The sequence below is a fragment of the Polypterus senegalus genome, chromosome 1 (assembly GCF_016835505.1).
Source record: "Polypterus senegalus isolate Bchr_013 chromosome 1, ASM1683550v1, whole genome shotgun sequence".
Classification (NCBI taxonomy): Eukaryota; Metazoa; Chordata; class Cladistia; order Polypteriformes; family Polypteridae; genus Polypterus; species Polypterus senegalus.
This window is the reverse complement of record NC_053154.1, coordinates 296,734,732-296,756,592: the sequence shown is the minus strand read 5'-3', so window position 1 is coordinate 296,756,592 and position 21,861 is coordinate 296,734,732. Positions and strand designations below refer to the sequence as shown.

Genomic DNA, 21,861 nt, shown 5'->3' with positions numbered 1-21,861 from the left:
TATTCTAAGCACTGGGTGCAGCTTTGTATAGTTGAAAAGCTTGTCTTATAGAGCAGGCACATGGCTCTTACATAATTCAGATCTTGGTAAGTGATTTTGTTTCCTTTCTTGAGCAGTCAGAAACAAACTGACATGACAGTTTTTAAAACCTACCTATTTTGGTTAAACCGCTAAAGGATATTGTATTCTAAAATTCTGATACTGTAAAAATTTCTTACAATTGGACTTTCCATGTAAATTGCTCTTTTCTTGCTTTAGATTAAGTTTCCCCATTTTCACTAATTAATGTACATGTACATGCAAGTACATGATTCATTTACAAGTGTATATACACAACTGATCTATGGTCAGACAGGGTTTATACAATCTTCAGTCTGTCAAGAATGCTTGAAAATAATGGACTGATGAATGAAAATGAATAATAAAAGGCTAGCATCTTTAAATAATATATTGGATCCATCCATTTATCTTCTAACCCATTTATCCAATTTAGGGTTATGGAAAGCTTAATACTACTGACTGCTAAACAGGGCAAAGTTCCTGTCCTTAACAGGGCATACTGAAGCACACATCAACAGTCATCCATTTTTGGCCAAGTTAGAGTTGCCAGTTGTTATCCCACACTGTGATTTTCGGATATGAGTCATCTGAAGAGTGTGCTTTCTGGTGCTTTTACTGGAATTTGAACACAGGAATGTAAAGCAGTAGTGTTTGGCAATATACAACTGTGCCACCCTAAATAGTATGCTTAATTGCATAGCTTATTATTCATGTATTACAGTATTAAACCATAATCAAAGCTCTGTTGCTATTCTGGTATAATAATGTGACTAAATTCAGATTTTAAATATTACTATTTTCCAGAGATAGAACCTACTGTGTCAGTTGCCTAAGATGCAATAAATATAGCATAAAATATGTACTTATAGTCTTAAATAACAGAAAAGTAATTTAAACAAGTCTTTGTGTTAGTTAGGTTAATTGGTGAATTCAGATTATGCCCTGCATGAGTGAGTGAGTGACTGTATGTGTATGTGTGTGTGTGCTGTGTGCGTGTGTGTGTGTTCTAATGGATTGATATCCTGTCCAGGGCTCTTTCCTCCCATGTACCTGTTGCTGTTGAGATATTCACTGGTCCCCATCTTCCATTATTGGGTTTAGTTGGTTTAAGGAAAAAAAAAAATCAGTTAAACAAGTGAGCCTCAAAGAAACGCAAGAGTAAAAAGAAATATGCTGAGTGAAAACACCAAAGTCAGATTTACCACCAAGGAAGGCAAAATGCAATAAATTTAACTGCAGCAAAATTTTGCAAGAGAGGTATCAGGCTACCTAAATATAATTATGAAAAACTGGCAGCATGCAATGCATTCTGAATTTATATATGAAAAATGAAAGCTGTAATGTCTCTCCTGAGCACTTGTCTGCTGGCTATGAAAGATTTCTGCATAAATTACTACAACAATAGTCACAACACATTGATGTCCCAACATATCAAGATGAAATGCATCCTTATATGCAAATCAGAATGCAAGGCAACCAAATAAAAAAAATATCAGTAATATGAAATGCACATATAACAATAATTTACTGCTGAAAGAAATTAAAGGAACAATTTGAAAACGCATCAGATCTCAATGGGAAAAAAAATTCATGCTAGATATCTATACTCATGTGGATTGGGTAATGTGTTAGGAACGAAAGGATGCCACATTGTTTGATTAAAATGAAAATGATCAAATTACAGAGGGCTGAATTCAAAGACACCCTGAAAATCAAAATGAAAAAACGATGTGGTAGGCTAGTCCATTTTGCGAAATTTCATTGTAGCAACTCAAAATCGTACTAAGTTTGTATGGCCCTCATGTGCTTGTATGCATATTCGACAACGTAGGGGCAATGGATGGTGTCCTGGGGGATCTCCTCCCAGATCTGGACCAGGGCATCACTGAGCTCCTGGACAGTCTGAGGTGCAACCTGGCGACTTCTGATGGACCGAAACATAATGCCCCAGAGGTTTTCTATTGGATTTAGGTCAGGCGAGTGTGGGGGCCAGTCAGTGGTATCAATTACTTCATCCTCCAGGCACTGTCTACACACTGTAGCCACATGAGGCCAGCATTGTCGTGCACCAGGAGGAACCCAGGACCCACTGCACCAGCATAGGGTCTGAAAATGGGTTCAAGGATTTCATCCTGATACATAATTGCAGTCAAGGCCTGTGTGTCCTTCCATGGATATGCCTCCCCAGACTATCAATGATCCACCACCAAACCGGTCATGCTGAAGGATGTTACAGGCAGCATAACATTCTCCACGGCTTCTCCAGACCCTTTCATGTCTCTCACATGTGCTTAGGGTGAACGTGCTCTCATCTGTGAAAAGCACAGGGCGCCAGTGGTGGACCTGCCAATTCTGGTATTGTATGGCAAATGCCAATCGAGCTCTACGGTGCTGGGCAGCGAGAACAAGGCCCACTAGAGGACGGCAGGCCCTCAGGCCACCCTCATGAAGTCTGTTTCTGATTGTTTGGTCAGAGACATTCACACCAGTGGCCTGCTGAAAGTCATTTTGTAAGGCTCTGGCAGTGCTCATCCTGTTCCTCATTGCCCAAAGGAGCAGATACTGGTTCTGCTAATGGTTAACGACCTTCTACGGCCCTATCCAGCTCTCCTAGAGTAACTGCCTTTCTCCTGGAATCTCCTCCATACCCTTGAGACTGTGCTGGGAGACGCAACAAACCTTCTGGAAATGGCACATATTGATATGCCATCCTGGAGAAGTTGGACTACCTGTGCAACCTCTGTAGGGACCAGGGGCCTCATGTATAACGCCGTGCGTAGAACTCGCACTATAACATGGCATAAGCACAAAAGCCGAAATGTGCTTACGCACAGAAAAATCCAGATGCAGGAATCTGTGCGTACTCCAACTTCCACTTTCTTCCGGTTCATAAATCCCGATCTTAAACCGGTTCTCTTCCTCCAACTGGACACAGAATCCATTACATTCGTGATATTACAGCTCTCTGAATAACTAAAATACTGAGATGTATAGTGGATGGCCTCGTCCATTGCAGACACTGCATAGCCGCCTCATGCTCATGACACAAGCATTTAACTTTTGCCGAAATTTGACGCTGCGTTTTTAGCTGTGTTGTTATTTTCTCTTTCTGTGTTATATTCAATATACAGTATATTGGCGTAGCCGTCACTGCAGTCAGTGCTTCTCTTTCCCCAAGTAACCGATCGCCACACAATCAGCTCTGTAATAGAAGTTAAGCCATCTGTAAGCTTAGCGCCGATTCTTCAAAACGTTTAAGGAACATTGAAATATCTTTGTAGTACATGTTTAATTATTCTATCCTTAACGACTCTCCCAGTGAAGAATATAGATTATTTAAATGAAGTTAAAGTTTTATCTGTATAATTTAATAAACATATTTTGCTGCATTTCACCTTAAAAATTATATCGTCATCATATGTAAATACGCGCTTTATAAAGTGGCTCAGGTTGTGCGATATTATAACTATAGTGCAAGTTTACAGTGGGGTGATTGTACTTATAAGTGCAAACAGTTCTACAAGGTGCAATTGATTGACTGCATTTAAATTTATTGTTATGAAACTGTTTCTGAACCGCGAGGTCTTTACAGGAAAGGCTTTAAAACGTTTTGCAGTGGCCGAGACAGCTTGTCCTTGATGCTGTATACCGATAATTCTCTTTCCGATCAGCTGCTGCTGTGATTCACACTCAGATACAGTGATATAAATACTCCGAGTCGTGCAGTGAGAGTAATATGGAAAAAGATGATCTGCTGTGGCAACTCCTAACGGGAGGAGCTGAAAGAAGAAGAAGAAGGTGCAGTGAGAGAAACAACGCTAAAGCAGTTATGGTATTTGGAATACTATGGCTGTTCCCTGGACCATTATATTGTTACAAATTAATTACAATCAGATGCGTTACACTAATAAACAATATGCGGTTAGTTTCAGTGTATTTATAAAGCCGCGTCAGGAAAATAATGAGTAACCACACAGGAACAGTACCATTGCTTTGACGCTGGGTGCCTCCAGTCTGCAAAACCGAGTGGAGAACTTGCGTACGACAAGGCATGAGGTACCGTGGAAAAGTGCGTGGCTTTACGCCAAGTGTAGGTTTTATACATCGCGATTTGAACGTGTAAAAGTTCTTATGCAACATTTCTGTGCGTACGCACCGTTTATACATGAGGCCCCAGGTATTACCTCATGCTACCAGTAGTGACACTGACCGTAGCCAAATCCAAAACTAGTGAAAAAACAGTCAGAAAAAATGAGGAGGGAAAAATGTCAGTGGTCTCCACCTGTTAAACCATTCCTGTTTTGGGGGTCATCTCATTGTTGCCCCTCTAGTGCACCTGTTGTTAATTTCGTTAATACCAAAGCAGCTGAAACTAATTAACAACCCCCACTGCTACTTAACTGATCAGATCAATAGCCCAGAAGTTTCATTCACTTGATGTTATACTCTGATTAAAAAGTGTTCCTTTAATTTCTTGAGCAGTGTTTATATACAGTAATCCCTCCTCGATCGCGGGGGTTGCGTTCCAGACCCCCCCACGATAGGTGAAAATCCGCGAAGTAGAAACCATATGTTTCTATGGTTATTTTTATATATTTTAAGTCCTTATAAACTCTCCCACACTGTTTATAAATGTTCCCAACAGAGTTATACAGCATAATCCCTTTGTATTCTCTTAGATATTAGGTAATATTCATTGAAATTATGTATATAAACACACTGTTTATATACAGTAAAACCTAAATATTATTTTAAAGATATTGAGTGTCTCCGATAGCACATATGTTACAGCCATTACGATAGACATGCCACCAGCAATAAATACGTACAATACAAGAAAAATAGTATACAGTAAATGTGTGTACAGTGACACTAAACGCACGCATACATGTACTAAGCACTGTAAGTAGAAAATTAATTATGGTTACTCACCAACAATGACACGATGACTTGTCCGATAACAATGAGTTTTATTTTACTGCACAACAAAGGAGAGCGTTACAGCCCTTAAAGGAGCCACTTCAGGCGATTGTGTAGCACTGCCGTTGTTCTTCTTCTGGCAGTCTTCAATGCAAATCCCTAAAGCAGATTCCATCCGGACTACTGCCTTATTACATCCACTTACAACTCGTTTTGCCCCCTGGTTATAAGGACACTGCGGCCGTAGATCTTATATTCCTTTCCTACTTTTTAAATAAAAGAATCGTAGCCTTCAACAAATCCAAAACGTTAACCTTTTCGGCAATCATTAACATCTTCCATTTGCACTTGGGCACGGCCCCTGAAGCAGTAGCAGATCGTTTTGGAGCCATAATGAAGGGCTTGACTACAAAGATAAACATAAAAGAGCACAACTCTTTACACAGCGAAACACGTTGATGCTGAATGAGTGAGACGAGACTTCCTGGTTAACACTGCATTCAGCAGGCAGGAACTTAACTGTGTGCTCTGATTGGTTAGCTTCTCAGTCATCCGCCAATAGCGTCCCTTGTATGAAATCAACTGGGCAAACCAACTGAGGAAGCATGTACAAGGAAGTAAAAAGACACATTGTCCGCAGAACCCGAAGCAGCGAAAAATCCGCGTTATATATTTAGTTATGCTTTCATATAAAATCCACGATAGAGTGAAGCCGCAAAAGTCGAAGCGCGATATAGCGAGGATTACTGTATATATATATATATATATATATATATATATATATATATATATATATATATATATATATATATATATATATATATATTTTTTTTATGGTCGGCCGGCAATTCAGTCTGGTCGGGACTTCTCTCAAATGAAGACAGCAGCCTTTACAGGGCAATACAGGACGCTAGAAGGCAGCTCCCCTGGATGGAAATGGTTCCCCGGACTTCCGCAGGGCACCATGGGACATGGAGTCCGGTTCTGCAGCCCTGTTGGGTGCCGTCAGGGTGAGCTCACCAAGAACCAGGGGGGGTATTACGGTGATGTTAACCCGGAAATACTTAGGAGTCAGGAGGACGGAAACCCGCAGTACTTCCGGGACAACTGAAGAAGGCGTTTGACTTGGAGATGAAATACTTCTGGGTCAGAGACTTTAAAAGGACTATGGGAAACCCCAGCGGATCGAGCCAGAGTTGGGTGGTAGAGGACGGAGCTACTGGGAGTAGAGGATTGTGGTTATTATTCTATTATTGATTATTGATTTATTGTTAAAGAATTGTGGAGTGTATGGTGCTTTTTGCACTTTATTGAAGAATAATTATTAAAGAATGTTGTGTTTTTACATGCGTGTCTGGGACATGTGTGTGGTGGGTTCAACTGGGTAACAGCGGCCCCCAGCGTCCACTATATATATATATATATATATATATATATATATATATATATATATATATATATATATATATATATATATATATAATATATATATAATAAATATATATATATAATATATATATATATAATATATACAGTGGTACCTTGAGATACGAGTGCCCCAACGTACAAGTTTTTTGAGATACGAGCTGTCAGTAGGTCAATTTTTTGCCTTGAGTTACGAGCCAAAATTTGAATTACGAGCCATCAAAGAGCTTGTCACCGCACATTCCGAGGAACTGACGACAGAAGAGTTGACGGAACTACAGACGCAGCAACATACGGAGGTTCTGCAGGGGATCGTTATCGCAGAGGAGGTTATCTCTGAAAGTAAGATAAAGGAAGTGTTGGCCATGTGGGAAAAGATTCAGACTTTATTGAAAAGAAAAAGTTGCAAGTGGTTGTGCAGTGGTGCTATTTAATAACACTTGCCTAATTCACTTCAGAAACATTCTAAAGGGGAGGAAATAACAAAGCCTCTTGGACAGATTTCTATTGAAATGCCCTGTGAATGATAGTGACGAAAGTGTGGCAATAAAGAAAAAAACTAGTGAAGAAGAAAATTAAGTTAAGCAAAAGTGAAGTGAAAGAAAACAGCATTACAATACGCTAATCGGCTCCGCCAACATCTGTTTATTTTTTTAGATTTTCTTTTATGTATTAGGTTTTATTTTGTTTGCATACAATGTTTGTTCATTATAAATACATTTTTCTTGTGCTGAAAACATTTAACCAAAAATTGGGGTGGTTTTTTGGGGGCTGGCACGAATTAATCTCATTTCAATTAATTTCAATGGGGAAAATTGATTTGAGATACATTTTGACTTACGAGCTCGGTCACGGAATAAATTAAACTCTTATCTCAAGGTACCAGTGTGTGTGTGTATGTATATAAACTATTTTATTTTCAAGAATCTCGCCTCTCTCAACTGACTTACTACAAAAGATGTTGTCATTAGTTGCAGGGCCAGAGGAGGGACTTTAAATTTAATACACTAGCTAGAGCAGTTTTCAAGTTGTATGTCAATACACACAAGGTTAACATAATGAGGGTCTGTATGGTCATTCCTGTCACATGTACAGAGTTCAGTGAAATTCTTACTTGCATATCCTAGTCAATCACCAATCACGGCAGTGGAGAGTATTCTGTAGCTATCTTACCTTGAAACCACTGTCTTCCTTTCCTGCAAAATCTCACTATATGGCCAAATGTGTGTGGACACTCCACCAAATTTTGATTTCTGGTGTTTTAGCCCAACTAGTTATTAAAAGGTGCTTAAAATCAAGCACATAGCCACACAGTGTCCATTAACAAATATTGACAGTAGAATAAGTTTTACTGAAGAGCTCAATGTCTTAAAAGTGGTGCTCTCATAGGATGACACCTTTGCAAAAAGTCAGAATGTGAAATGTCTGCACTGCTGGCTCTGGTCTGGTCAACTATGTGCAATTATTGTGAAATGGAAGTTTCGAGCTGAAGTGGATAGACATAAAAGTGGCTCATCCTCTGTTTCACCACTCAAAACAGAGTTCCAAACTGCTTCTGAAAGCAACATCAGTACAAAAACTCTGCTTTATGAGCATTATAAAATAGGTTTCTTTGGCCAAGATTCTGCACATAATCTTGATGTCACTATGCACAATGAAAACTATTTCCTGAAGTGATGTAAAGCATGCCGCCACTGAACTTTTCAGCATGGGAAAAGTGTTCTCTGGAGTGATAAATCACACTTTGTCATCTAACAGTGTGATCGACAAATCTCGATTTGACCGATGCCTGGAGAATGCCATCCTTCTGGACTGCAAAGAGCCAAATATAAAGCTTGGTGGAGGAGGGATAATGGTCTGGGGCTGTTTTTCAGTGTATGAGCTAGGCCTCTTGGGTGCAGTGAAGGGTACTGTTAATGCTACAGCATACAAAAACATTTATCGTGAACTTCCAACTTTATGGCAAAAATTTGGTGAAGGGTCATTTTTAGTAACAGCTTGATTATGCTTCAGTGTACAAAGCCAAGTTCATAAAGATATTCCAACAGACTCACTCTAAAATGTTGTGGAAAGCATTCCCATAAGAGTGGAGCCTGTTTTAGCCATTAAGGTGGAGACAACTCCAAATTACTTCTAATGATAGACTGATAGATAGATAGATAGATAGATACTTTATTAATCCCCAAGGGGAAATTCACTTACATCCAGCAGCAGCATATTGATAAAAACAATATTAATTAAATAGTGATAAAAATGCAGTGCAAGCTAAAAAATGCAAGGTGGAGAGTGCAAGGCAGGTATAACAGACAATAACTTTGTATAATGTTAACGTTTACCCCTGGGTGGAATTGAAGAGTCGCATAGTGTGGGGGAGGAACGATCTCCTCAGTCTGTCAGTGGAGCAGGACAGTGACAGCAGTCTGTCATTGAAGCTGCTCCTCTGTCTGGAGATGATCCTGTTCAGTGGATGCAGTGGATTCTCCAAGATTGACATGGACCTGCTCAACGCCCATCGCTCTGCCACAGATGTCAAACTGTCCAGCTCTGTGCCTAGAATAGAGCTTGCCTTCCTCACCAGTTTGTCCAGGCTTGAGGTGTCCCTCTTCTTTATGCTGCCTCCCCAGCACACCACTGCATAGAAGAGGGTGCTCGCCACAACTGTCTGATAGAACATCTGTAGCATCTTATTGCAGATGTTGAAGGACGCCAGCCTTCTAAGGAAGCATAGTTGACTCTGTCCTCTCTTGGACAGAGCATCACTATTGGAATGGGATTTTCAACAAGCTCATATACTTGTATGTGTGATGATCAGGTGTCCAAAAACATTTTGCCATATAATATATTTAATGTACCATTGTGAACAAAATATTACAATTCTGTATTCTTTTGAATAATCTAATAGGGTTATATAGTCTGGTGGTATTAAATCAGTACTTCATTTATCATCAAAAAGGGGTGTTATAGTAAATAACAAGTTAAAAATAATCTATGAAAAGAGTTTATTTGTGTTGGGTTTTTATGTATACTGCAAACACATAGGTAATATAACCTTTGTTATGCATGTATATGTGTGTGTCCATTCCAAACATAACATTGTTTATTTTAATTTTAAAGCAGTTTTAAATAGTGACTAGTAGTTTAGCAGTATTTAACAGCCTTTATGAAGCAGTTATTAACTTTCTTAAACTTACAGTAAATGGTTGTGTTGCCTTTTTAGTCTTAACAATTATGCTAGCATTATTCCTGGTAAATATTTAAAGATCAAAATTTGGCAGTGCATAATTGGAGGTCAATGAACAGAATTTGTCAATTTTCAGTACTTTTTTTTTTTAAACATCAAGACTGCAATGAGATGAATACTAACAGAAACCAACCCTGGTTGAGAATCTAGTTAATTACGCGGCACACACCATTTACAGTTCAACATAACAGTTTACAGTTGCTAATCATTTCTGACAGAACTTCTTTGACCATTATAGCTCCTTTCACAATGCACACTATCACACGATACTTTTTTAGGCAAACATTACAAATGGAATACAGAAACACTGAGAGTGATGTGATATTACAGTGTATTGACACTGCATTGGAATGTAATATTTGGAATTGGCCTGATTTCTAGTTTAAAGTAAAAAATTAAAAGTACAGAAAATATAGCAAGTTAAAATTAACCATAATCAACAAAAAAAGGTGAGAAGAGATTTGTGTGTAATTTGAATTCAATGAATGTTGGAACCTGTCAGGCAAAAAGATTTGTTTGAAAAGAGAATCTACCGTGAAGAAGAACAACATTCCCAATAGGTCATAGGATACTTTATTCTGTACTTCTGAAAATGTTTGACTTTATTCCAGGTCAAAGCTGAGTATATTGGCTAGCCTTGTAAATTAGTCAAGGTGACATTGACAGTTAATTTAAGAGGCATATTTTGAATTTTCAGCCAACATTCACATTTGTAACATGACTGCTGGAAATTTGAGAAACTCACTTGACAGGTTTTGCATAAACAGATATTGTTGTCCACCTGTTGTGTGAATTACTGGTCAGTGTTCCCTGTGGGAATGACATTATCACTTCTGAATGAATTGGTTATTGAATTTTATGGATTTCTATCTGTGGCTCCATGGGGAATATTTTCAGCTGTGAAGGATTATGAAAAATGTATTAGAAACTGAAAAAAACAGTTAAATGCTGTAACAGAATATTTTAATTTGACTTGTCATCTGTAACTGATAATTACATATATTCTGTTTAGATACATGACTTCCTTACTGGCTAACAGGTGATTCTGTAATAGAAAGTGAAATGAGGATTTGTTTTGAGTTGATCACGGAAGTGATTTTAAGAAACAGATCTGTAGAATTCTGCAGTGTTGCATAGCATGTCTAGAGTTACACAATGCTGAAATTTAGTTTGAGTTGAAACAAACGACTGTTCTCTTACATTTTAATACAGATGTATACATTTTTATTAGACTTTTTTTATAATACCTTTGAATTATATTCAGATTGTGACATTCAATCTGATGATCCTAATGTTGTGAGTGATTAAGGTCTGCCATTGATATATATATTTTTTTTAATTCCAGATTGCTTAGGCTAACCCATCTGACCAGTTCTTTTACCTCATTTCAGTTTGGATTATTGTCCCAACTTGTAATGAGACCCACTAGAGTAAGAAAAGATGCAACTAATCACACAGAACCCACTTTTGAAATAAAGTATTTTTTGTATAGTTAATAAAAAAGTAGTGATAAGAGACAAGCTTTTGCGGCAGTCATATTAATATTGAGGGGCTCATATATGATGTCCTTCAGGGTCACTACCTGCATCCTGCTATGAAAAAAGAGCCTGTGGCACAAGGAATGTTCCATCAGAGCCATAGTTTTGTTAAAAGGCAGAACTATAGTCAATACAGAGGATTTGCATCCTGCTCTGTGATTTTAGATTTTGAGGGACTTCAGGACAACTATGTCTTCCACTGGTTCATTTACTCTGCAGGAAGACTGGTAAGGGTGTACACTAGACAGGAAGCTAATGCTGTGTACTCTTCTGCTTTAATTATGTTAGATATCAAGGTGACAGGTCTGTAGCTATAGATGGACCACCCATTGGATGTCTTTGGAATTAAAGTGGACATTTTAAAGCATTTTGAAATTGTGCCTGTTTTAAGTGAGAGAATAAAAGTAACTGAAAAAATATGAGCAAGATGACAAGTAACAATTTATGTGAGATCAGTCCAGATGCTTTCCTGTTGCTCTTTATGCGGAGAAGCTGCCTTACATCATGCTCATTAATTATGAATGTAGACTGAAGATGCCCATCTTGTTGTTTCTGCATAAATTGACAGTCAGTTACAATCATTTTGTGCTGGAATTAGAATATACTTGGAACTTAAGTATTTCTGTAAAATAAGAATTAATGAAGCCATTATTTGGTTATCCACTGTTTTCTTGTTTGGTTATTATTTTTTGCCCAAAAGTTTGCCATTACAGAAAGTCAGTGGAGGATGTCATTATAAAGAAGGATGTCTGACATTCGTTATTGAATACCCTACAGTGTTTTGACAGGTGGCACAACTCTGGAGCTAGGAGGAAATTTCTCTTGTATTCTCAGCTGCACAGAACAGTAAGCCAGATGTCCCTGCTTTGAGAAAGTTAACTTTGTATGTATTTCGAACTGACTAAGTTTTAAACGTTGTTAGACCACATTTCACATTTAAGCACAGTATTTTTTTTTTTTACTGTGTTCCCTGCTGACATTGCAAAAGATTCATCATTTTCTTCCGGATGTTTAACCACTGCTGCTGCTTTTAGTGATTGGTGGTTTGAGAACACATCTGACACAAACTTGAAGTGACGTGAATGTTGAGGACACTTCTATTTATATTTTTTTTTTTTGACTGTTCATTTTTGCGGTTAGATAAAATTACTGGACAGAAAAGAGAGGAGAGTCTTTTGGCTTGATGATTTACAGGGTTGGTATATTTGTTATTAGTTTGAATTGTGTAAGCTCCTTCATTTTAGAAATCACTGATTTTATAGGTGTGATAGTTCAGTCTACCTATCCCTCTGTGTTAATTTGCTGAATGTGAGATTTTTATCTGTAATAATTCCTGGAGATAAATGCTAATAGCCATGTTTCTGTTTCAGCCTGCTTCACATTTCTGGTATTTAGTATTTATGACACTCTTTGGAATTTAAACTCTCTGTCATTTCCATTTTCATCAAATTTACTGTGAATCATTGAAACTCTTAAGTGCCCCAATTGTAGAAATATTTAAAGATTTTTCATTTGCAATTTGCTAGATGCTTAACTAAAATAATCCTGGGTCCTCCCTGCGTGGAGTTTGCATGTTTTCCCCATGTCTGCATGGGTTTCCTCCTGGTGGTCCAAAGACATGCAGTTTAGGTGCATTGGCGATCCTAATTGTCCCTAGTGTGTGCTTGTTGTGTGGTTGTGTGTGTATGTGTGTGCCCTGCAGTGGGCTGGCACCCTGCCCAGGATTTGTTCCTGCCTTGCACCTTGTGCTGGCTGGGATTGGCTCCAGCAGACCCCCCGTGACCCTGTGTTAGGATATAGCGGGTTGGAAAATGACTGACTGACTGATAGAGAATGAGTTCAGACAGAAATATTTGATTTTAATATAATGATTGTTTACAATCCTCTATCATTGTAACTAATTATATTTTAGAATGATCAAAATAATTCCTTTATACAATTTTCTCTCATTGTAAATGTAAGTGGGTTCAGAGAGATGTGTGAAACTGCTTGTCCACTTTAACAAATTACAGTGCCACCAGAAATTTTTGTTTTTTCTTTATTTAATGAAAACCTAGTTTGTGATGAAGAACATGAACGTAGAAAAGTTAGTTTTAACACAAGCGTCTTGTCATTTGCATTAAAAGGACCACTGTAGATAAAATTGAGGAGTTGTGTACATTTACACTCATAATTGCTTTACAATAATCCCTTGCTATATCGCGCTTTGACTTTCGCGGTTTCGCTCTATCGCGGATTTTATATGAAATAATTAAATATATAACGCGGATTTTTCGCTGCTTCGCGGGTTCTGTGGACAATGTGTCTTTTTACTTTCTGTACATACTTCCTCAGTTGGTTTGCCCAGTTGATTTCATACAAGGGACGCTATTGGCGGATGACTGAGAAGCTAACCAATCAGAGCACGCAGTTAAGTTCCTGCCTGCTGAATGCAGTGTTAACCAGGAAGTCTCGTCTCGCTCATTCAGCATCAACGTGTTTCGCTCTGTAAAGAGTTGTGCTCTTTTGTGTTTATCTTTGTGCATAGTCAAGCCCTTCATTATCGCTCCAAAACGATCTGCTACTGCTTCAGGGGCCGTGCCCAGCATAAGCGGAAGATGTTAATGATTGTCAAAAAGGTAAACGTTTTGGATTTGTTGAAGGCTACAATTCTTTTTATTTAAAAAGTAGGAAAGGAATATAAGATCTACGGCCGCAGTGTCCTTTTAACCAGGGTGCAAAACGAGTTGTAAGTGGATGTAATAAGGCAGTAGTCTGGATGGAATCTGCTTTAGGGATTTGCATTGAAGACTGCCAGAAGAAGAACAACGGCAGTGCTACACAATCGCCTGAAGTGGCTCCTTTAAGGGCTGTAACGCTCTCCTTTGTTGTGCAGTAAAATAAAACTCATTGTTATCGGACAAGTCATCGTGTCATTGTTGGTGAGTAACCATAATTAATTTTCTACTTACAGTACTAAGTACATGTACATACGTTTAGTGTCGCTGTACACATTTACTGTATACTATTTTTCTTGTATTGTACGTATTTATTGCTGCTGGCCTGTCTATCGTAATGGCTGTAACATATGTGCAATCGGAGACACTCAATATCTTTAAAATAATATTTAGGTTTTACTGTATATAAACAGTGTGTTTATATACATAATTTCAATGAATCTTACCTAATATCTAAGAGAATACAAAGGGATTATGCTGTATAACTCTGCGGGGAATATTTATAAACAGTGTGGGAGAGTTTATAAGGGCTTAAAATATATAAAAATAACCATAGAAACATATGGTTTCTACTTCGCGGATTTTCACCTATCGCGGGGGGGTCTGGAACGCAACCCCCGCGATCGAGGAGGGATTACTGTATTCATTAAAGTATTTTCTGTTTTCTAACCTTACAGATGCAGATCCTGGATAAATTTCCTATTGAGGGAGGGCAGAAGGATCCTAAGCAGCGCATTATTCCCTTTCTTCCAGGTTAGGTTCTCTCATTTTTTTGTTTACTGATTTATTATTTTAATTGACTTTTAGGATATACCATTACAATTTAAGAATGCAAAATTAGTTTCAGATATCATTACTTTCTATGAAAATGGATTATTTGTGCTTGGTTTAAAGAATTGCACCAAATGTTATAAATTTCAGGCTTAGTGGCAAGGGCAGGCAGTGATATAAGACCGCATATCCTCAATGAATTATAAAGTCAGAATTCCCGGGTGGCGGAAACCCGTACAAATTTTGCATATTAATCTTTTAAAGGAGTGGCATTACCATCACAAAGTGCTGGTTGCAGCCGCAACGGAACCACAGACTGATGTCGATGTTGGGGATGATTTAACTCACAGCCAAAAAGTGGAACTGCTATCGCCGATCCAGGGGAACTCAAACATCTTTTCAGCAACACCTGGCTGGATGGCTATTGGAAAACACAAGATTGTCACTCTACCCAGTGTTATTATAAAGGGGGCCCTATATCGCCTATCAAAGGCAACAAGTGATACATGAGGAAGTCCAACAGATGCTCCAAATAGGCATTTTTTGGCCGAGCAAAATTGAATGGCGAAGTCCAGTCGTACTTGCCTCAAAGTCCAACATTTTGGATTGGTTCTGTATTTATTATAGGCATTTGAATAAGATTTCCAGGTTCGATGCATACCCGATGCTGCATGTGGATGAGCTTTTATAGAAGGCTTCATATATCCCCACCCTTGATTGCATGAAGGGTTATTGACAGGTCACCTTGGAGGAGTCTAGTTTTGAGAAAACTGCGTTTGCCACTCTGGATGGGTTGTTTGAATTTACGGCACTCCCTTTTGGTCTCCATGCTGACCTTTCAGCAAATGACGGACCAGATCCTGTGTCCCTATTCCACGTACGCGGGTGCCTATCTTGACGATGTGGTAATATTCAGTAATAACTGGGAATCTCATGCCATCCGCCTTTGGACGGTGCTTGACGGTTTATAACTGGCGGAGTTGAGGGCCACCCCTAAGAAGTGCAAGTTGGGTGTGTCAGAAACCCACTATCTGGGATATTCCATGTGGAAGGGTTTGCACAGTCCTCAAATGGACAAGGTGGGGGAGGTGCTTGCATAGCCCCATCCCGAAACACAGAATCAGGTTCGTATCTTCCTTGGGCTTGCAGGGTATTACAGGCAATTAATTCCCGATTTTGCACATCGGGCCACCCTCCCTTACTGACTTGACAAAGTGCAGAAGGAATCACAGTGTTGTCTGGACTGATTCCTGTGAGAGAGGTTTCGCGGACCTTAAAGCCACTTTATCATCATTCCCAGTTCTGTGCAATCCTGACTTATTGAAAGAATATATATTTACTAGGCTCACCCGCCTTTTAAGGTGACCGACTTTTAAGTTGACAACTTCTTAAGGCAATTCAATATGTAGATCAATTTGATATTTTATACAAACTCATTAATTTGGTTATATTGCATTTGAGCGGTATTACTTTAATACTCGTAGTTTCTGTTATTTTTGTGATGAAATTTAAACTTTTTTTCTATATTGAGGTCGCCCTTTTGAACCCCCCTGATATTTACTACGTGGTGAGGCATTTGTACTCCATCAACATTAATTATTTCCAGAGACATAATTTTGTCTATTTTTCCAGCGCATCTCGCACAAAAGCAAGGGAACGATGGGAGCACATCACATCATGTCGCTTTGTACGGCAAGCTGCAAGTAGTAAGTCTGTGATAAGCAGAATACCGCTATGCTTTCCACTCATGGGACGGAAGGACAATCCCGACTGCTTTTATATAGTAAGAAAGAAGAAGAAGATATCGCACAGTCTGGAGTAGAAAATCATCTTTTACCTGGAAAAACGAAACAACAAATCCCATCGTGCATTGCAAAATGGACGGGGCGTGTGTGAAACTCCGCGCCTGTGTAGCACTCACGGGACGGAAGGACAATCCCGACTGCTTTTATATAGAAGGATATACACACACATACACATATATGTATACACACACATATATGTATATACTAGGGAACTTACCCCCGCTTGCTTTGCTCACCAGACACTGCGTCTCTGCCGCTCGTGTTGTGAAGAGGGGGGCAGGACCGCACCCCAAGGAGACGCGGTGGCTCATCTGAAACCCCCTCTTAAATAGTGATACAATGGGAAACAAATAGATTTTTTTTTTTACCTCCTCTTTGCTCGATCAGCTGCTGTCTTTGTTATCTACTCTTTGTGTTTTATTTCTGGCCCTGGGCGTGGTTAAATCTGTTGGCACAAAGTCTTGTCTCGTCTCGCTGGACGTGAGTTCATGATATTTTTTAGTTTATAATTTAAAAACAGAATAAGAATCTGAAAATCTAATAATATCACATTAAAATTCAATAAATTCTAAAAAGAATGGTACCAAACATATATATGTAGGTTTTAAAATAAGGCCGATTTAAAGTGTGACAAAACTGTGACATAAAAACATAACATAAAATTGTTGCACAAAATCATTGCAATTTTAGGCTTAGGATTTTATATTGAGATATATATGTATCTATATATATCTCAAAGTATAAAGTATGTGAACCCCTAGGAATTATCTATATTTATGTCTAATTCCCATATAAAACATGGTCGTATCTTCATGTCAGTCACAATAATGAACAAACACAGTCTCCTATAACTAAAGATACACAGATTTTTAGAGAATTTTTGACCATATTGAATGAATCATTCAAACTGTGAAATTGAAAGTTGGAAAAAGTAAATGAACCCTAAGCTAATGTCTTTTTAAAAAGCTCACTAGAGTCAGGATTTAGCATACCAGGAGTCCATTTAATGAAACGAGTTCAGAGTTGTGGCCTAGAATTACTTTGATTGATAAAAGACACTATAAAGTTTGAGTTTGAGATTTTGACAAGAGGCATATCCAGATGGGAATCATACCTCACACAAAAGAGCTGTCTGAAGAGCTGCAATCGAGAATTGTTAATCTACATAAGGCTGGAAAGGGTTACAAAGTCATCTCAAAGATTTTAGACATTTATCAGTCTACTGTTAGGCAAGTTGTCTATAAATGGAGACAATTAGGTATTGTGGCTACTCTAACTAGAAGTGGGCACTCTGCCAAGATGACCCCAAGAGCACAGCGCAAAGTCAGCAATAAGGTAAAGAAGAACCCTACAGTGACAGCAAAGGACTTGAAGAAATCATTAGAACTGGCAAACATGTCTGTTCATGAGTCAACTATATGCAAAACATTAAAAAAGAAAGGAGTCCATGGCAGGACACCAAGAAGGAAGCCACTGCTATTAAAAAAAGAACATTGCTGAACGGCTGAAGTTTGCGAAGATCACTTGTACACTCCATAAAGGTACTGGGAAAATGTTTTGTGGAGTGATGAAACCAAAATATAACTATTTGGGAGGAACAAGCAGAACTTCATTTGACATAAAAAGGGGCATTGCATATCAACATCAAAACATTATCCCTACAGTAAAGTATGGTGGAGGGAACCTCATGATTTTGGCCTGCTTTGCTGAATCAGGGCCTGGACAGCTTGTCATCATTGAGGGGAAAATTAATTCACAAGTTTATCAGCAAATTCTCCAGGATATATTGTGTATATCAGTACCTGTTACTTAGATGTAGATCAGATCACTTTTTATGACCAATGCATGCAGTAAACCAGATAATTCAAAAGGTTCACATACTTTTTACTTTGACTGTATATATACTGCTCAAAAGAATTAAAGGAACACTTTTTAATCAGAGTATAGCATAAAGTCAATGATACTTATGGGATATTAATCTTTTCAGTTAAGTAGCAGAGGGGGTTGTTAATCAGTTTCAGCTGCTGTGGTGTTAATGAAATTAACAACAGATGCACTAGAGGGGCAACAATGAGATGACCCCCAAAACAGGAATGGTTTAACAGGTGGAGGCCACTGACATTTTTCCCTCCTCATCTTTTCTGACTGTTTCTTCACTAGTTTTGCATTTGGCTACAGTCAGTGTCACTACTGGTAGCATGAGGCGATACCTGGACCCTACAGAGGTTGCACAGGTAGTCCAACTTCTCTAGGATGGCACATCAATACGTGTCATTGCCAGAAGGTTTGCTGTGTCTCCCTGCACAGTCTCAAGGGCATGGAGGAGATTCTAGGAGACAAGCAGTTACTCTAGGAGAGCTGGAGAGGGCCATAGAAGGTCCATAACCCATCAGCAGGACCAGTATCTGCTCCTTTGGGCAAGGAGGAACAGGATGAGCACTGCCAGAGCCCTACAAAATGACCTCCAGCAGGCCACTGGTGTGAATGTCTCTGACCAAACAACCAGAAAGACTTCATGAGGGTGACCCAAGGGCCCCATGTCCTCTAATGGGCCCTGAGCTCACTGCCCAGCAGCATGCAGCTCGATTGGCATTCGCCATAGAATACCAGAATTGGCAGATGCACCACTGGTGCCCTGTGCTTTACAGATGAGAGCAGGTTCACCCTGAGCACGTGACAGAAGTGAAAGGGTCTGGAGAAGCCATGGAGAACATTATGCTGCCTGTAACATCATTCAGCATGAGCAGTTTGGTGGTGGGTTAATGATTGTCTGGGGAGGCATATCCATGGAGGGTCACACAGACTGCTACAGGCTTGACAAAGGCACCTTGGCTGCCATTAGGTATCAGGATGAAATCCTTGGACCCATTGTCAGACCCTATGCTGGTACAGTGGCTCCTGGGCACGACAATTCCTGGCCTCATGTGGTGAGAGTATGCAGGCAGTTCCTGGAGGATGAAGGAATTGATACCATTGACTGGCCACCACACTTTCCTGACCTAAATCCAATAGAACACCTCTGGGACATTATGTTTTGGTCCATCCAATGCCACCAGGTTGCACCTCAGACTGTCCAGGAGCTCAGTGATGCCCTGGTCCAGATCTGGGAGGAGATCCCCACAACACCATCTGTCATCTCATTAGAAGCATGCACCGATGTTGTCAGGCATGTATACAAGAACACAGGGGCCATACAAAGTGCTGCATACAATTTTGAGTTGCTGCAATTAAATTTTGGCAAAATGGACTAGCCTGCCACATAATTTTTCACTCTGATTTTTGGGGCGTCTTTGAATTCAGGGCTCTGTAGGTTGATCATTTTCATTTCCATCAAACGATGTGGCATCCTTTCGTTCCTAACACATTACCCAGTCTATATCAGTATAGATATCCAGGAGGATTTCTTTTTCCCATTGAGATCTGATGTGTTTTCAAAGTGTTCCTTTAATTTTTTGAGCGTTTATATATATATATATATATATATATATATATATATATATATATATATATATATATATATATATATATATAAAGTGATACCAAGTTCTTTCAGAAATTAAGAATACTTTTTTTTTTTTAACCTGTCAGCAAAGCAACCTTTTTAATTGCTAACCAAAAAAAAAATTAACTGTAAAACCTCTTCAATTATTTGCTATGATGTTATTGGCGCCCTTGTAGGTATGTTTTCACTTAACTGATTTGCATCAGTTTGTTTGCATCTGCTTACACATCTCTATTTGACTTTCTGTGTCTAGTTACAAATAACATAATGTTGTTTGACTGGAAAGTGCCTGAGAAGTGCTTATTGATGCACAAGTATGGATTTGAGCCTTACTGAACAGAAACAATACCAAACAGACTTTTAGCAATTAAAGGAATGACATAATTGCTATGCTTGAAACAATTATTTTTATTCCAGTGAATATTTTACATAATCCTATAATGAAATAAAATGACCCATCAGACTAGTGCTAAAGAATTGCAATACATGACTATACCAGTTTAACCCCAACAATTTACAATACATATTTTGTGTCCCTTTCCTAAATGTTTAAATCTAACAGTGCTCCGGTTTTGAGTTAAGTAATCTCTCGCTATATCGCGCTTCGACTTTTGCGGCTTCACTCTATCGCGGATTTTATATGCAAGCATAACTAAATATATAACGCGGAATTTTCACTGCTTCGTGGGTTCTGCGTACAGTGGGTCTTTTTACTTCCTGTACATGCTTCCTCAGTTGGTTTGCCCAGTTGATTTCATACAAGGGACGCTATTGGCGGATGACTGAGAAGCTAACCAATCAGATCACACAGTTAAGTTCCTGTGTACTGAATGCGGTGTTAACCAGGAAGTCTCGTCTCGCTCATTCAGCATCAGCGTGTTTCGCTGTGTAAAGAGTTAACTTTTGTGCTCTTTTGTGTTTATCTTTGTGTATAGTCAAGCCCTTCATTATGGCTCCAAAACGATCTGCTCCTGCTACTGCTTCAGGGGCCGTGCCCAAGCGCCAACGGAAGATATAAACGATTGCCGAAAAGGTAAACATTTTGGATTTGTTGAAGGAAGATAAAAGCTACACTGCTGTAGGACGCATTTACAGCATCAATGAGGCTACAATTCTTTTTATTTAAAAAGTAGGAAAGGAATATAAGATCTACGGCTGCAGTGTTCTTTTAACCGTGGTTCAAAACGAGTTGTAAGTGGATGTAATAAGGCAGTAGTGTGGATGGAATCTGCTTTAGGGATTTGGATTGAAGACTGCCGGATGACCAACAACAGTGGTGCTACACAGTTGCCTGAAGTGGCTCCTTTAGAAGGGCTTTAACACTCTCCTTTGTTGTGCAGTAAAATTAAACTCAACGTTATCGGACAAGTCATCGTGTCATTGTTGGTGAGTAACCATAATTAATTTTCTACTTTCAGTACTTAGTACATGTATGTACGTTTAGTGTCACTGTACACACATTTACTGTATACAATTTTTCTTGCATTGTACATATTTATTGCTGGTGGCCTGTCTATCGTAATGGCTGTAACATATGTGATATCGGAGACACTCGATATCTTTAAAATAATATTTAGGTTTTACTGTATATAAACAGTGTGTTTACATACATAATTTCAATGAATCTTACCTAATATCTAAGAGAATACAAAGGAATTATGCTGTATAACTGCAGGGAATATTTATAAACGGTGTGGGAGAGTTTATAAGGGCTTAAAATATATAAGAATAACCATACAAACATATGGTTTCTACTTCGTGGATTTTCACCTATTGCGGGGGGGGGTCTGGAACGCAACCCCCGCGATCGAGGAGGGAGTACTGTAAAATAAAAATTAACCCGGGCTGTCATTTGTAAATAACCTTGCATGTGTTTGTCAAG

General features: G+C 38.8%; 1 protein-coding gene across 4 annotated transcripts in view; it reads left to right on the top strand.

Moving 5' to 3' along the window:
- The window catches only part of sh3pxd2aa (SH3 and PX domains 2Aa), a 363,802-nt gene that overhangs the window by 90,279 nt on the left and 251,662 nt on the right, over positions 1 to 21,861 (top strand). For all 4 annotated transcript variants that reach the window (XM_039776615.1, XM_039776608.1, XM_039776599.1 and 1 more), the window contains one exon: positions 14,579 to 14,654. In XM_039776615.1, the coding sequence (XP_039632549.1) occupies positions 14,579 to 14,654 (76 nt within the window). The remainder of the gene's footprint in view (positions 1 to 14,578; positions 14,655 to 21,861) is intronic.